Genomic DNA, 18,633 nt, shown 5'->3' on the forward strand with positions numbered 1-18,633 from the left:
CTGGAGGCCAGGGAATTGGGAGTGATTGAGCGCTTTTCTCTAAGGGTGCACTGAGGAGTGGGGCCTTGAGCTCTTGGCTCCTCTGGGTTGGAGATTGGGAGGCTGCCATTTTCATTCCCGTCCTCCGGAACTGTACGGAAAGCATTCAGGGAACACAGGTTCCTGAAAGCGAACCCTAGCGGATTACTTAGCCTGTCCCTTGGTAAGGGTGATGCAATTCTGCCTCTGGCAAAGACACTTGAGAATCACTACAACAGGCCCCTCCCCCAGAATAGCAACAAGAAATCCAACCAAGACCAAGTTCACTTACCAAAGAGAACAGCAGAATTCCAGAGGAGGAGAAAGCAAAGCATGGAATTCATGGCTTTCTCCCTATGATTCTTTAGTCTTGCAAAGTTAATTAATTTTTTTTATTTAATATTTTTTCTTCTGCTAAATTTTTTTTAACTTTTATCCTTTCCTCTTTAAACGTTTTAAAACGTTTATGTTAACAATACCTTTCATAAAAAATTATCTTTTTTGAATCTTTATTATTATAGTCATATTTTATCCTTCATTGTATCTAACTTTATTTTTTATGTACACATAGAGTTTTTTCTTCTAAAAAATTTCTTCTAAAAAATTTTCTTCTAAAAAATTCTAAAAAAATCTCTTTTTCTAAGAGATCAAAATACATCCTAAATCTAACACTGGGCTTATTCTAGTCTCTAGCCCGGGCAATTTCTCTACACTTTATTTTTCTTTATCCTCCCAAACAACTTATCTGATCAACTCCTTTTAGAAATTAAAAATTTTTTTTCATCTTTATACTCATATTCCATCCTTTTATTGTGTTTACCCTTATATATGTTTTTCATTTTTTAAAATTTTGGGAGGTAGTTTCTTCTAAGAGACCAAAATATTCCCAAAATTAAGTAGGTGACCCTGTTCTAGACCCTGTTCTAAAATTTGGGGAGGTAATTTCTTCTAAGAGACCAAAATATTCCCAAAATTAAGTAGGTGACCCTGTTCTAGACCCTGTTCTAAAATTTGGGGAGGTAATTTCTTCTAAGAGACCAAAATACTCCCAAAGTTAAGTGGGTGACCCTGTTCTAGTCACCAGTAATATATATATATATATATATATATATATATATATATATATATTTATTTATTTTTTATATTTTTTCTTTATTTTTTTTCTTTTTGAATTTTTTTTTCTGAACTTTTTACCTCTTTTCTTCCCCCCATGATTTGGGGTCTCTTCTGATTTGGTTAAAGCACATTTTCCTGGGGTCTTTGCCACCCTTTAGTATTTTATTTGCTCCTTCATATTTTCTTATCTGGAGAAAATGACAAGGCGAAAAAAAACTCACCACAAAAAAAAAAGAGTAAGAGGCAGTACTAAAGGCTAGAGACCTAATCAATACAGACATTGGTAATATGTCAGATCTAGAGTTCAGAATGATGATTCTCAAGGCTCTTGGCTGGGTTTGGAAAAGGCATGTAAGATATAAGAGAAACCCTGTCTGGAGAAATAAAAAAACTAAAATCTAACCAAGTTGAAATCAAAAAAGCTATTAATGAGGTGCAATCAAAAATGGAGGCTCTTACTGCTAGGATAAATGAGGCAGAACAGAGAATTAGTGATATAGAAGACCAAATGACAGAGAACAAAGAAGCTGAGCAAAAGAGAGACAAACAACTACTGGACCATGAGGGGAGAATTCGGAGACAAGTGACACCATAAGAAAAAACAACATTAGAATAATTGGGATACCAGAAGAAGAAGAAAGAGAGAGTGGGGCAGAAGGAATATTGGAAAGAATTCTTGCAGAGAATTTCCCTAATATGGCAAAGGGAACAAGCATCAAAATCCAGGAGGTGCAGAGAACCACCCCCCCCCCCGCAAAATCAATAAGAATAGGTCCACACACCATCATCTAATAGTAAAATTTACAAGTCTTAGTGACAAAGAGAAAATCCTGAAAGCAGCCTGGGACAAGAAGTCTGTAACATACAATGGTAAATATATTGGATTGGCAGCGGAGTTATCCACAGAGACCTGTCAGGCCAAAAAGAACTAGCATGATATATTCAGAGCACTAAATGAGAAAAACATGCAGCCAAGAATACTATAACCAGCTAGGCTGTCATTGAAAATAAGAGAGATAAAAAGCTTCCTGGACAAACAAAAACTGAAAGAATTTGCAAACACCAAACAGCTCTCCAGAAAATATTGAAAGGGGTCCTCTAAGCAAAGAGAGAGCCTAAAAATAGTAGATCAGAAAGGAGCAGACATAATATACAGTAATAGTCACCTTATAGGCAATACAATGGCACTAAATTCATATCTCTCAATAGTTACCCTGAATGTAAATGGGCTAAATGCCCCAATCAAAAGACACAGAGTATCAAAATGGATTAAAAATACAAAACAAAACCCATCAGTATGCTGCCTACAAGAAACTCATTTTAGACCCAAAGACACCTCCAGATTTAAAGTGAGGGGATGGAAAACAATTTACCATTCTAATGGACATCAGAAGAAAGCTGGGGTGGCAATCCTTATATCAGATCAATTAGATTTTAAGCCAAAGACTATAATAAGAGATGAGGAAGGACACGATATCATACTCAAAGTGTCTGTCCAACAAGAAGAACTAAAAATTTTAAATATCTATGTCCCTAACATGGGAGCAAACAACCATATAAACCAATTAATAACAAAATCAAAGAAACACATCGACAATAATAAAAAATAGTAGGGGACTTTAACACTCCCCTCACTGAAATGGACAGATCATCCAAGCAAAAGATCAATAAGGAAATAAAGGCCTTAAATGACACACTGGACCAGATGGATATCACAGATATATTCAGAACATTCCATCCCAAAGCAACAATACACATTTTTCTCTAGTGCATATGGAACATTCTCCAGAATAGAGCACATCCTGGGTCACAAATCAGGTCTCAACTGGTATCAAAAGATTGGGATCATTCCCTGCATATTTTCAGATCACAATGCTCTGAAGCTAGACCTCAATCACAAGAGGAAATTTGGAAAGGACCCAAATACATGGAGGCTAAAGAGCATCCTTCTGAAGAATGAATGGGTCAACCAGGAAATTAAAGAAGAATTGAAAAAATTCATGGAAACAAATGATAATGAAAACGCAACAGTTCAAAATCTGTGGGACACTGCAAAGGCAGTCCTGAGAGGAAAATATATAGCGATAGATTCCTTTCTCAAAAAACAAGAAAGGGGGTGCCTGGGTGGCTCAGTGAGTTAAGCCGCTGCCTTCGGCTCGGGTCATGATCTCAGGGTCCTGGGATCGAGTCCCGCATTGGGCTCTCTGCTCGGCGGTGAGCCTGCTTCCTCCTCTCTCTCTCTCTCTCTCTGCCTGCCTCTCTGCCTACTTGTGATCTCTCTGTGTCAAATAAATAAATAAAATATTAAAAAAAAACAAACAAACAAGAAAGGTCTCAAATACACAACCTAACCCTACACCTAAAGGAGTTGGAGAACGAACAACAAAGAAAGCCTAAATCCAGCAGAAGAAGAGAAATCATAAAGATCAGAGCAGAAATCAATGAAATAGAAACAAAAAAACAATAGAACAAATCAACAAAACTAGGAGCTGGTTCTTTGAAAGAATTAATAAAAGATTGATAACCCCCTGGCCAGACTTATCAAAAATAAAAGAGAAAGACCCAAATAAATAGAATCATGAATGAAAGAGGAGAGATCACAACCAACACCAAAGAAATAGAAACAATTACAAGAACATATTATGAGCAACTCTACACGAACAAATTTGACCATCTGGAAGAAATGGATGCATTCCTAGAGACATGTAAACTACCACAACTGAACCAGGAAGAAATAGAAAACCTGAACAGAACCATAACCATAACCAGTAAGGAGATTGAAACAGTCATCAAAAGTCTCCAAACAAACAAAAGCCCAGGGCCAGATGGCTTTCCAGGAGAATTCCACCAAACATTTAAAGAAGAATTAATTCCTATTCTCCTGAAACTGTTCCAAAAAAGTAGAAATGGAAGGAAAACTTCCAAACTCATTTTATGAGGCCAGCATCACCTTGATCCCAAAACCAGACAAGGATCCCATCAAAAAAGAGAATTACAGACCAATATTCTTGAACACAGATGCAAAAATTCTCACCAGAATACTGGCCAATAGGATCTAACAGTACATTAAAAGGATTATTCACCATGACCAAGTGGGATTTATTCCAAGGCTGCAAGGTTGGTTCAACATCCGCAAATCAATCAGTGTGATACAAGACATTAATAAAAGAAAGAATAAGAACCGTTTGATACTCTCAATAGATGCTGAAAAAGCATTTGACAAAGTACAGCATTCCTTCCTGATCAAAACTCTTCAAAGTGTAGGGATAGAGGGCACATACCTCAATATTGTCAAAGCCATCTATGAAAACGCACCGTAAATATCAATCTCAATGGAGATTTTAAGCCAAAGACTATAATAAGAGATGAGCTTATTATAATAAGCCAAAGACTATAATAAGAGATGAGCTACCCTATGAGAGCTTTTCCGCTAAGTTCAGGAATACAGCAGGGATGTCCACTATCACCACTGCTATTCAACATTGTATAGAAGTCCTAGCCTCAGCAATCAGACAACAAAAAGAAGCTAAAGACTTCCAAATCAGCAAAGAAGGAGTCAAACTCTCACTCTTTGCAGATGATATGATACTATATGTGGAAAATCCAAAAGACTCCACTCCAAACTGCTAGAACTTGTACAGGAATTCAGTAAAGAGTCAGGATATAAAATCAATCTACAGAAATCAGTGGCATTTCTATACACCAGCAGCAAGACAGAAGAAAGACAAATTTATAAGTTGATCCCATTTATAATTGCACCCAAAACCATAAGATACCTAGGAACAAACCTAATCAAAGAGGCAAAGAATCTGTACTCAGAAAACTATAAAGTAAGGAAATTGAGGAAGAAACAAAGAAATGGAAAAATGTTCCATGCTCATGGATTGGAAGAACATATATTGTGAAAATGTCTATGCTACCTAAAGCAGTCTACACATTTAATGCAATCCCTATCAAAATCCCATCCATTTTTTTCAAAGAAATGGAACAAATAATCCTACAATTTATATAGAACCAGAAAAGACCTCAAATGGCCAGAGGAATATTGAAAAAGAAATCCAAAGTTGGTGGCATCACAATTCCAGACTTTAAGCTCTATTACAAAGCTGTGATTATCAAGACAGTATGGTACTGGCACAAAAACAGACACATGGATCAGTGGAACAGAATAGAGAGCCCGGAAATAGATCCTCAACTCTATGGTCAACTAATCTTTGACAAAGTAGGAAAGAATGTCCAATGGAAAAAAGACAGTCTCTTCAACAAATGGTATTGGGAAAATTGGACAGCCACATGCAGAAAAATGAAACTGGACCATTTCCTTACATCACACATGAAAATAGACTCAAAATGGATGAAGGACGTCAATGTGAGACAGGAATCCATCAAAATCCTTGAGGAGAACACAGGCAGCAACCTCTTCAACCTCAGCTGCAGCAATTTCTTCCTAGGAATATTGCCAAACACAAGGCAAGCAAGGGCAAAAATGAACTATTGGGACTTCATCAAGATGAAGTCTTGCACAGGAAGGAAACAGTTAACAAAACCAAAAGACAACTGACAGAATGGGAGAAGATATTTGCAAACAATGTATCAGATAAAGGGCTAGTATCCAAAATCTATAAAGAGCTTAGCAAACTCAACACCTAAAGGACAAATAATCCAATCAAGAAGTGGGCAGAGGACATGAACAGATATTTCTTCAAAGAAGACATCCAGATGGCCAACAGACACATGAAAAGGTGCTCCACATCACTCGGCATCAGGGAAATACAAATCAAAACCACAATGAGATATCACCTCACACCAGTCAGAATGGCTAAGATTAACAAGCCAGGAAATGACAGATGCTGGCGAGGATGCAGAGAAAGGGGAACCCTCCTACACTTTTGGTGGGAAAGCAAGCTGTTGCAGCCGCTCTGGAAAACAGCATGGAGGTTCCTCAAAAAGTTGAAAATAGGGCTACCCTATGACCCAGTAATTGCACTACTGGATATTTACTCTAAAGATACAAATGTAGTGATCTGAAGGGGCACATGCAAACCTGAATGTTTATAGTAGCAATGTCCACAATAGCCTAACTATGGAAAGAACCTAGATGTCCATCAACAGATGAATGGATAAAGAAGTGGTATATATATATACAATGAAATACTATGCAGCCATCAAAAGAAATGAAATCTTGCCATTTTCGATGACATGGATGGAACTAGAGGGTATTATGCTTAGTAAAATAAGTCAGTCAGAGAAAGACAACTATCATATGATCTCCCTGATATGAGGAAGTGGAGATGCAACGTGGGGGGTTTGGGGGTAGGAAAAGAATAAATGAAACAAGATACGATCAGGAGGGAGACAATCTCTGATGGTTTGTCTCCCTCCCGATCATCAGAGATTCTTAATGTCACAAAACAAACTGAGGCTGGCCGGGGGGTAGGGAGAGGGTGATGGGATTATGGACGTTGGGGAGGGCATGTGCTATGGTGAGTGCTGTGAAGTGTATAAATCTGGCGAGTCACGGACCTGTACACCTGGGGTAGTAATACATTGTATGTTTATAAAAAAATAAAAAATATTGGGTGCCTGGGTGGCTCAGTGGGTTAAGCCGCTGCCTTCGGCTCAGGTCGTGATCTCAGGGTCCTGGGATCGAGTCCCACATCGGGCTCTCTGCTCAGCAGGGAGCCTGCTTCCTCCTTTCTCTCTCTGCCTGCCTCTCTGCCTACTTGTAATCTCTCTCTGGCAAATAAATAAATAAAATATTAAAAAAAATAAAAAATAAAAAATATTAAAAATTAAAATATATAATTTACTGGTTTTTGAATATTACATAGAATATGCCACCATCTCCACTATCTAATTTTAGGCTATCTTTGTCTTTCAAAAAAAAAAAATCCCTTACCCATTAAAAATCATTCTACTTCCCTCCTCCAGCCCAGCCCTGGCAACTGTTTTTTTTTTTTTTTTCTGGGAACTGTTAATCTACTTTCTGTCTCTATGGATTTGCCTATTTTGGACATTTTTATTTTATTTACATGATGTTTTCAAGGTTTATCCATGTCGTAGCATGCATCAGTACTTCATTTCTTTTCTCTAAATTTTAAAATTGAGATGAACTAGGGGCAGCTGGGTGGCTCAGTCAGTTAAATTTCTGCCTTCAGCTCAGAACATGATCCCAGAGTATTGGGATCAAGCCCTGCATTGAGCTCCCTGCTCAGTGGGGAATCTGCTTCTCCCTCTGTCCTTCTGCCTGCTCATTGTTCTCTTTCTCGCTCTGTCTCCCAAATAAATCAATAACATATTTTTAAAAATTTGAGATAAAGTACACATAGAATAGAGTTTACCATCCGAATCATTTTCAAGCATACAGTTCAGTGGTATTAAATTCCCAATGTTATGCAACCATCACCACCATTAATCTCTGTAACTCTTTTCTTCTTGTAAAACTGAAACCACATACTAATTAAACTCTAACTCCCCATTCTACACCTCCGCCCAGCTCCTAGTAACTACCATTCTACTTTCTCTCTCTATGAGACTACTCTAAGTACTTCATACACATGAAATCAGACAGTATTTCTCTTTTTGACTGGCTTATTTCACTTTTTTCACTTAGCATAATGTTCTCAAGGTTTATCTATGGTGTTGTAGATGTCAAATTTTCGTTACTTTTTAAGGCTAAATACTATTTCATTATATGTATATATAATATATATATTATATATATATAAAACATTTTGCTTCTCTGTTTATCTGGGTTGCTGCCATGTTTTAGCTATTGTGAATAATGCTGCTATGAACATGGTGTACAATTATCTCAGAATTCCTGGATGATAATTATGGTAATTATGTTTTTAATTTTTTGAGGGACCAGCATACTTTTTGTAGTGGCTGTACCATTTTATATTTTCACCAAGAGTGCACAAATATTTGTTTCTTCACATTATCGCCTATACTTGTTCTTTTCTTTTTTTGGTAGCAGCCATTCTCATGGAAGGGTATGAGGTGGTATTTCATTATGGTTTTGATTTGCATTTCCCTAAGGATTGATGCTGTTGAGCTTTTTTTTTTTTTTTTTAATGAGTTTATTGGCTATTAGTATATCTTCTTTGGAGAAATGTCTATTTGAGTCCTTCACTCATTTTTTGGATCAGTTTGGTTTTTTTGTTTGTTTGTTTTGTTTTTGTTTTTTTTTTGGTGGTGGTGGTGGTGGTGAGTTTTAGAAATTATCTACATATTCTAGATATTAATCCCTTATCAGGTATATGATTTGCAATTATTTTCTACATTTTTGGACTGCTTTTTAACTATGTTGATACTGTCTTTTGATGCACAGAAGTTTTAAATTTTGATGAAGTCCAGTTTGTCTTTTTTTCTTTTGTTGCCTATCATATCCAAGAAATCATTGCCAAAATCCAATACTGTGATGCTTTTGCTCTATGTACCTTTAATACATCTATGTAGAGTCTGTAATTTGCCGTTATCATGCTATAAGCCATCCAGAATATAATACAAATCAAAAAGAGAAGCTGTTAATACGTTTTACAGCAACATGGCCACTGTATTTATGGTTGTGATGTAGGTTAAAAACTAACATGTTCAGAATAGAACTTCTCAAAAATGAAATTAATTTATAAGATGTAGAATAAAAATTTAATTTCTGTCTGTTAACTAATGAATAGCTGGATTCTTTAAAAGCCACTGTGAATAGAAGTTCCAGTGATTTAGAAGGTATAAGGAGAAATATTTCCAAAATAAAGAAGGACATTCATGAAGAAACAGCAAGGTAAGAAAAAAGATATTTAAATATGTTTACGGTTCTTGACTACTTCTATTTTTTTAAGATTTTATTTTTTTATTGGAGAGAAAGAGAGAGAACAAGTAGAGGGAGGAGCCGAAGGAGAGGGACAAGATGCAGGGCTCAATCTCACGACCCTCACATCACACCTGGATCCGAAATCAAGAGTTGGACATTAAATGTCTGAACCACTCAGGCACCCTAGTTCTTGACTACTTCTAGAAAAATTATCAAATATTTAAGCTCTTGTTAATAATTGTAAACTGATAGCTGCTAAATGATTAAACTTGAAAAAAAGTTTTTTCTGGGTTTTTCTTTGTAAAGGCTTAGGAACAATATTTTTATGATCTATTAAATATATGTTTAATAAATATATAAGGTTTACAGAAAGGTCACAGGAAGGTAATGAATAGGTTTATGGCAAAAGACACCTTCACGTTATATGAAGAAATCTTAGGATAAACTGTTTCTTGTTTGTATTACTTTTTAGATATGTTTTCTGTCTTTCCTCTTAAACTCTCTCTAGGTTACAGAAAATTAAAAATCATAATCAGATTGTGAGAAAAAAATTAAAGCAGATAACTGAGAAAACAATGTCTGTAGAAGAGAAAGCTACCAATTTGGAAGATATGCTAAGGGAGGAGGAAAAAAATGTAAAGGTAAAGTTTAGTTTTAGTTCTTAAGAGTCACAGTGAATCTTGCAATAGTGAATTAGACTCTTGCAGTCAGGGAGTAGGAGGTCTTTTAAGAGGCTCTGCTTTCTGGTGTGATCACATTTGTTATCAAGATTTTGAGTTGTTGGACCCCTCTTTGTGTGTGGCTTCTAAGGATTTTTCTGGCCTTCTATCTTAAAGCTTCTCTTTCTCCTTTTGCTTCACTTTCGACATTTGACTTGGATGTCTTCTTTCACAAGTAGCCCTCTACCTGTAATCTTGTGCCTTCCCAATGCCTGGTGTGTCTCTGCTTGCCATTCTTATATGTGCTCTTATATTGCGGAGGTACCTTGAAAAATGCCCATATTTTAAAATTGATTTCTACCCTTACTGTTCGTTTTCTTTCTTCCTTTCTTTCTTTCTTTCTTTCTTTCTTTCTTTCTTTCTTTCTTTCTTTCTTTCTTTCTTTCTTTCTTTCTTCTTTCCTTTCTTTGTGATCGAATTTCCCCCAATGGTCTACATTCCTTCCCTGTATTTCTTTATCATATGTTATCTCTGATGGTCTGGCACCATTTATAGGTAAATGGACTCTTAAGTGTTCTACTCTCTTAACTCTGTTGGAATGTCTTTGGCATCTTGGTAACATTTAGGCCAATTTTTGAGGAACTGGACAAGGCTGGTTCATCATTTCCTCTTTGAAAACTTTGAAGTGACTTCTGTGTTCTGACACTGTTTATACTACTTCTTGCTTTTACTCTTTTTCTGAGTAATATCATGGCAATATCCTCCATTTGCTAAATATCAAGTATGGTTTCACTTATTGTTGGATGGAATCAAGCTTCTTTGGTGTGCTGTTCAATGTTTAAAATCCCTTAATAATGAAGTCACGACTTGAGTGGTATATGAGTATAAATCACATTATTTTTTAAAAAGTTGGTTTTTTCCCCCTAAGGCATGAGTTTTTATAGCACATGTAATAGGACAGTATTAGAACTTATTAGAAGTCTATAAAGACTGAAATCCATATAAAGTAGACCTTTGATGATGACATTAAAAACTGGTGACATTTTTGAAGAAATTAGCTTAATTAGAAAAAATGGGATTGGCAGCAGGTGTGCTGCTGTTCATTATGGCAGCATGTATAGCAGCATTTTATTCATAATCTTGGTTTTTGTAGCTGTTGGTTTTTGTTTGGAAAAATCCTAACCTATAGTTTTGGAAGTGTACTCTGTTATACTACCAAGCACTGACTTTAAAACTGCCAGACAGTCTTTGAGAAGGTCTTAAAACAAATGAAAATTGTCCATTATATATAAAAAAGCATTCTTAAGATTATATTGTTTTTTAATTTGTCAAAATTTAAATGTGCCAGTCACAGATTTTTTTTTTTTTTTTTTTTTTTCATATTGAGGGTCATTTGTTGCCAAAAGGAAATAGGCTTATCTGGGTGTAAGAACACAGAGGGAAATTATTTCAACATTTAAAATGATAACTTTCAACAGATCTTGCTTGGCATGGGAGATCTATTTGAAGCCTAGAACACATGGTCATGAAACCCTGAGGTCTAGACAGATCTGCCTCTTAAGAAATGAGGAGTGGGAATGGAGGACTGGTTTTTGTTTCCTAGAAGGCTGCACATGTAGGGAGGCCAACTGGAGACAAGGTGTGAATAAAGGGTAGTGCCAGTAGCATGTTGGGACCAGCACTTACCAGCTCAAAACGAATGATAGTTGAATTTCCTGGAATTTTGCAAGTCAGCTGCTAACATAGCTACTATTAAAAATTAAGTTATTTAGACTTATAATTAAATATATAACATTCAAAATGAAGTAAAATAAGTACTCCACACTCATCACTTCAAAATTATTTTACTAGATTTTACTATTATCTATTTATGCTCTTAAGATTACTTACATTTATTATATCTGTATAGTGGAAATGCTATGTAATGGTTTGCTACTGCCTCTCTTCCCAACTCTGCATTTAACGGAATCATGTTAGTGGTTTGAAATTGGCCATAGTGGGAATATTTATACAATGAAAAATCAGCTTCTTCCCCCTAACCTCCCATCCTTTGGAAAACTGGTGGATAAACATTTACCTGCTCACCACTGGATAGTGCCCAGAATAAGGTGGGAGATTGCATGATATGATTTCTTTCCTGTAACAGCCTCAAGACTTCAGCAAATTCTGTGAACTTGAAAGTTGTATGTCTCTGGTATATTTTATTTTCTAAGGAAACCAGTGGAATGGCCAAGTTCTAAGGTCAGGGTGACATGGTATAGAATTAAGATGACAGATCAAGGTACTGGAAGAGAGTAGACTATAAGAAATGTTGGAGATTTGTTGAAATTGTGGGAAGGGCATTCTTATATTTTTAAAGGCTAAAAAATGTTGGCGGGGATTAACTTATGACCCCTGAAATTATAATGTTCATAAAATAAAAGATTTTAAGCTACTATAATTTCATTGATCACTATTATTCTTATCACCAGGAAGTGGAAGTTCAGTTGAACATAGTGAAAGAGGTGCTATTTAAGAAAGTTCAGGAATTACAGACTGAGACAATGAAAGAAAAAGCTGTTGTATCAGAAATCGAAGGAACTCGGTCTTCTCTAAAGCACCTCAACCATCAGTTACATAAACTGGATTTTGAAACCTTGAAGCAGCAAGAAATTATGTACAGTCAGGTAGATATTAATCTTATGAATGTCTTCCATATTGATTTGTTATAGTTGTGATGGTTAAGATACCATAGTGTCCTGAAAAAGCAAAGATTTTTAAGGCATTCTTGGAGCGATAGACAAATGTTGAAATGGGATATCACGTTTGGTCAGCAGTAAGGTAAGGGAGCCTTAAAAGCTATTTTTTTCTTGATCTGAAATGAACAGGTGAGAGGATAGACAATTCTAGTGAGAAACAACCATGCTTTAGAAGAACCTGGGCCAATTGGGCCTGGAGTAAAACAAAACAAGGAGTGAGATATCTGAAACCTGGAAAAACTATATGTTGAGTCTTAGTCATGCAAACATGGGCTTCCCTACCCCTGCCCGTAAACTAATAGTTTAAAAGCACTTTGGAAGTTTTCACTTATATGTTTCATTTATATATTTTGTCTCATGTTAATTCTTTAATATCATCCCTCTCTACATCTCAATTTCCTTATCTAATGTATTAGTTTCTCAAAATTACAGATGCTGAAGTATTCTTTTAAAAATAATTCATTGGAAGTTCACCATATTTGAGCTATCCATGGCTAACAATTTATGACTTTTTTTGTATCCCTTAGAAAATGGGTCCTCAAAAATCCATGTCTGTATAAATCCAGTGGTTTTACTGAGGTTTCATCCTAGTAGTATGGTGAATATCCTCCTAGCTGACTTCTTATATTTTCAGAAGATTACCTACTTTTATGTCATTATCATGCACTAGATTGTTGAGGAATGGTTTGCTATTTCTCTGCTTAGAGCTAAGAAGGATTTTACACTATAAATTACTGATGAATTAAAGTGACTTTAATAAATGATGACACTTAAGACTAAACTTTAAGAAAGTGTTTATTGTGTTTTTACATTTATAGAAATGGTTTTAACTGTCTATTTCTCATTATCTGTTTTTAAAATAATGCAACAGGATTTTTACATTCAACAAGTGGAACGCCGAATGTCACGGTTAAAAGGAGAAATTAATTCAGAAGAAAAACAAGCCCTTGAAACAAAAATTGTTGAACTTAAAAAGATTTTGGAAGAGAAAAAATCTACATTTGGCCTCTTGGAAACACAGATCAAGAAACTTCATGTAACTTAACCAAAATACTTTTAATGCTTCAAATATCCCAGTCATTAGTTATTCTGTTTTAAGTCAACATGGTTCTAAGACCATGCTTGGATAGGATGATTGCCAAGCTACTTGCATATATAACAAATGTATGAATTAATGTTCATGTTTCTATACTGACTACGAGAATATAGCATTACCATTGATTATGCATTTACTATATGTTAAGTATATTATATGCTTTGAGTATTTTATCTCATTTAATCTTTATCATTGTCTTGTGAGGGAGATATTAATACTCGTGTCACAAATCAAGTAACTTGTCCATGGTTACACATGTAACCAAGCTGTACACAGCTAGTACATGGAGTGCTAGGATTTGATGCCTAGCCCACTGGACTTCAAAATACTCTTAAACAGTACATGGTTTAAAGCATTGATAAATTTTTTTTCTATTATGTTTTTGCCAGAATATCTTGATTGCCCTTTATCTTTGAAATGACCGTTATGGGTCATCTATTGTTATTCATTTTTTATCTTACAATTTTTTGAATGATTCTATTTTGTTAGTAAGATAAAAATGTTCTTCATCTTTCGGTATTTTACTGTTTATAGTCATATAAATCCTATGTTAGGGGAGCCTGTGTAATATAAATCGTATTTTAAAGTTCAACTGAGAGTAAGTAAAGGAGCTCAGGGACCTGAATGGAATAACCCCAAAAGATAGGAGTGTCATTTACAGTTTGAAAGGCTTGTGATCGGTGTCCTCTAGTGGTTATAAGAAGGATTGCCCTGAATTCCTTCAGGACTGCAAGGGTGAAAGGGAGCTCTTACTTTTTTAAAATAATTTTTTAAAAAAAATTTAAGATGACAAAATTATGGTTTGGAGTAGTTGTTTCCTGATGAAATGTTTAAAAACCGTTTCCTTAACTTTGTGGAAAAGAACATGTATTTTGGAATCCAAAACAAGTGGTTGTGAGTATAAAGTTTATTTCAGTACTTCTATTTCAACTTTTCTGAGCCCCAGTTAACTGAGCCCTAGTTAACTCATCTATTAAATGAAAGAAAATATTTGATATTATTTTAGGGTATTTGGGAGAATTAGAAGCAATGTGTATCTTAACACAGTGCTTTTAGGGGGTGTTCGATAAATGGTATTGTTTTAATTACATAGAATAAGATAAGAATATGAATGCTGCTGAATGATAGGAGGGTGACATTTGCATGCAAGCACATTTCTTGACTCTGCTTTGAATGGTATCTGTTTTGCTGTGTAGGAATAGTTCTAGTGTTTTGCCTTTTAACTACTTGGGCTCTGTCCATTATACAGCTATATAGTACTTAATGCCTCTCTCTTTAATGCTAGCATTAAATGTAATTTATTTATCTCTTTATTAATGCCTATTAGAGAGATAAATAAATTACAAGAAATGCAAGTGACGTTTTTAAGATATTAAAGCTAGTTAACCTTCTAATGAAGGTCTGCTCTTCTCAGTAGTACCATGAGATTGTGAAGCCATTCTGCATTACCTCTTCCGTGCTATTCCATCTCATACTTTGAATAATAGAAACTAATTCCTTCTGGTTGAAAATCACCTTAAGTTAAATTTTTTTTCATTCTAAAAGTCAATTTTATGAAATCACATCTTTTATGTGTGATTTTAGGAAATCATACACGCAAAAAAAATTCCTCTTGCAGTCTTGCTGCAATGCAATTCGCTTCATACCTAAGAGAAATACAGGCGATGAGAGAGGCATAGGCGGGAGGCAGAGAGAAAGAGAGAGTAAAAGAGGGAGAGAGAGGAACAGAACTACGTCTTGAAACTAGAAAGTTTTTGCTTTAGGTTCCCAGAGGGGATTATGAGCACAAACCTTGTTCCAAGGTCTGGGTGAGTAGGGAGATGGAGGCTGTTATAAAGCTAGGAACCTGATATCTGATGGATCTGTGTGACACACTTACACATCTGATGGAATTAGAACTTTTCTACCATTTTCTCGCTAGCAATACATAACTATACATGTAATTAAGTAATAATAAAAATTCATGGCACTTCTGTGTGTCAAACACTGTTGTAGATACTCTTTGACAGTAACATCTCTAATCCTCACAGCAGCCCAGGCAGGTAGGTACTGCCATTTCCATTTTAGAAATGAGGAAACTAAGGAAGAGTAGGTTGCCCACCAGGGTCAGATAACTAATGTGTAATTAAGGCCATCTGATTCTAGAACTTGTACTGGGAACCAAAACCCTATGCTTTTTTAGACTGAAGGTTTTTGCCTTCTGTGACTTGGGTTGAATCAAGTAAGGAACTTCAAAAGGTAAGCTGTATACTGAACTGATGCTTGGCTTCCTCTTCATATTTCTCCCCATAAATGGCAATCACCCAATAATTTGGGTTGAACAATACATAATATTTTGCAGAATTATTGAAACAAAACCAAATATAAAAAATCAATAGGTGATAAAAAGGAATATGTTTCTATGTGAATATTCATGTGTATTATATTAGAAACATTAGAGCATAAAGTATGAGATATAAGATCCAATTATTATAAATATTTGATGGAACATAATTTAATGTAAGATATGTTTATTTAATGTTATTTTAAAATATATATTTATGTACCTCTTTTCCCTTTTTATAGAATGATCTTTACTTTATCAAGAAGTCAAATAGTAAAAATTGTGATGAAAAACAGTTCCTCATGACCAAAATAAATGAACTAAACCTTTTCAATGACAGATCAGAGAAAGAACTTAATAAAACCAGAGCTTTGAAACAGGTGCAGTAAATCGTATGTGTATGTAATATTAAAAAACACATTTTAATGCTAATTATAGAAAATTTAAAAAATATACCAAACTATAAAGATGAAAATAACTCACTATAATCACTGTATACAAGATAAAGTGTTAAAGTTATAGTATTTCCTTCTAGTCTTTTGAAGAAAATTGACTTTATATATATTATTTAAAGAAATTTTAAATATATTATCTATTTCCATGTATGTTGGCAAACATTAAATATTAAACATTAAGTATTCTTTAACAATTATTTTTAAAGTCTTCCTACAGTTTATTGCATGTGAGTTTCCATAACATTAAACCATATCCTGTTTTCTGGATATGTGTTTATTTCCAATGTGTGGTTATTCTAAGTGGTACTATCAGGTGGACCTGGCTGGTTCAGTCAGTGGAATGCAACTTGTTCTTAGGGTCATGAGTTTGAGCTCTACTTTGGGTATGGAGCCCACTTAAAGAAAATATAGTACTATCATATACTGTGCATATATGTCGTTGTATAATTGTTCAGTGAGTTAGGAGAAATTTCTAACTATGTAATTGCAGTTCAAAAAGAAGGAATATTTTCAGTGTCTTAAAACTATTTTTTTAAAAAAATATTTCATTTTATTTTAGAGCGAGAGAGTGCACGCATGAACAAGGGGAGGGGCAGAGGGAGAAAGAGAGATTCCCAAGCAGACTCTGCACTGAGTAGGAAGCTCCACACAGGGCTTGATCTCATGACCCTGAAATCATGACCCAAGCCGAAACCCAAGAGTTGGGCCCTCAACTGATTGAGCCACCCAGGTGCCCCCAGACTAATTTTCAAGCCAAACTGTCTTCTAGAGGGTTCATCTAATAGTCCCACAGCAGTGTGTGAGCGTTCTATTTTACTCATCATCAGTAGGTGTGGATATTGTAATTCATAAAATTGTTGTCAATTTGATGAGCAAACATGGTATTTCATTGTATTAGTCTATATTTTTTAAGTTGGTGACAACGTGATGTTTAAACATAAAATTTAAAATATTTATGTTTAAATAAAAATGTTTAGGTGTGACTGGGTGGCTTAGTGGGTTAAGTGTGTCTGACTTTTGGTTTTGGTTCAGGTTGTGATCTCAGAGTTGTGGGATGTGGACTCTGCACTGAGCATGGAGCCTACTTAGGATTCTTTCTCTCCCTCTCCCTCTGTGCCCCCCTCCCCACCCCCACCCCCACTTCTGTGTGCTCTCTTCCTCTCAAAAAAATGTATGTTATATTCCATGATCTTTCTTTTTTGGATTTCTAGTTTATTATCTTGGCCCATATTTCCATTAGAAGTTTTATATTTTTTAATATATCTTTTGCTTTGCAAAAGACCTTCATATGTAAAAATATTGTCATATTATCAATATTTTTTCCATTTATCTTTAAATTTTTATTTAGATTTTTGACATTAAAAACTTTTTTTAACATCAATTACTTTTTCCCTAAATAATTTTTATACTTAGAAACTTCTTTGTCATACTAAAAATCAAACAAATGTTTAATATTTCAGTAACTGCATTGGTATTATCTCTTACAGTAAATTTTTCATTAATCTGGAATATCTTTTTAGTACATTTGAGATGTAGGGATCTAATCTTTTCTCCAACTGCAAAGCTGTGTTTTGAAATAATAAAGTCTTATGTTCTGGAGTGTTTGTTCCTGGACTTTCTATTCTGAAAAGTGATTTATTTTTGTACTCTTCTGTCAGTACTCTATCCATGACTGAATTGTTTAGAATAGAAATTTATTTACATGTTATTTTGTGAGATTTAGTTTAGAATATAAAAATTTTCATCCATAGGAATATATATATATATATATATATATATATATATATATATACATACATATATATATATATATATATATATGTATGTATTTCCTGTATTGTAAGATTTTGGGAATCTTCCTTTTTTTTTTTTAAGTAAAACTTAAATTTCAAATTGAATTATAAGACTTGGAATAAATCCGTTTCTTAAATATGAAGAAAAACCAAGAGTTATCACTGAGAGCAATCTAAATTTAATCCTAGTTATCTTGGTCAGTGGTCAAATTAGAAAAAGTTGTATTTTCAAGTTTGACTTTTGTGGCAATAGAAGAAAGCATTTTTGTTTGTGTATAACAGTAATAATTTAAGTATCTGACAATTTTGTTATGTTGATAGGATTTGATGATAGAAGATAATCTTTTAAAACTTGAAGTTAAACGTACTCGAGAAATGCTTCACAGTAAGGCAGAAGAAGTACTTTCTCTGGAAAAAAGAAAACAGCAGTTACACACAGCTATGGAAGAACGAATCGAAGAAATTAAGGTTCACAAAACAATGCTTGCATCACAAATAAGATATGTTGATCAAGAACGGCAGAACATAAGGTAATTTGGGCTTTAAAATACTGCTAAAATTTTTTGAAAATGTAAGTGATGTCAGAAGAACTAACTGGATGATCATCTTTTTCTTATTTGAA

General features: G+C 34.6%; 1 protein-coding gene across 1 annotated transcript in view; it reads left to right on the forward strand.

Moving 5' to 3' along the window:
* Nucleotides 1-18,633, forward strand: part of CCDC39 (coiled-coil domain containing 39) — a 58,265-nt gene that overhangs the window by 15,374 nt on the left and 24,258 nt on the right. The window contains exons 8-13 of the mRNA XM_059163389.1: nucleotides 8,814-8,917; nucleotides 9,456-9,588; nucleotides 12,078-12,272; nucleotides 13,216-13,380; nucleotides 16,006-16,143; nucleotides 18,333-18,541. Of these exons, the coding sequence (XP_059019372.1) occupies nucleotides 8,814-8,917; nucleotides 9,456-9,588; nucleotides 12,078-12,272; nucleotides 13,216-13,380; nucleotides 16,006-16,143; nucleotides 18,333-18,541 (944 nt within the window). The remainder of the gene's footprint in view (nucleotides 1-8,813; nucleotides 8,918-9,455; nucleotides 9,589-12,077; nucleotides 12,273-13,215; nucleotides 13,381-16,005; nucleotides 16,144-18,332; nucleotides 18,542-18,633) is intronic.

This window comes from Mustela lutreola, chromosome 2 (genome assembly GCF_030435805.1).
Source record: "Mustela lutreola isolate mMusLut2 chromosome 2, mMusLut2.pri, whole genome shotgun sequence".
Classification (NCBI taxonomy): domain Eukaryota; kingdom Metazoa; phylum Chordata; class Mammalia; order Carnivora; family Mustelidae; genus Mustela; species Mustela lutreola.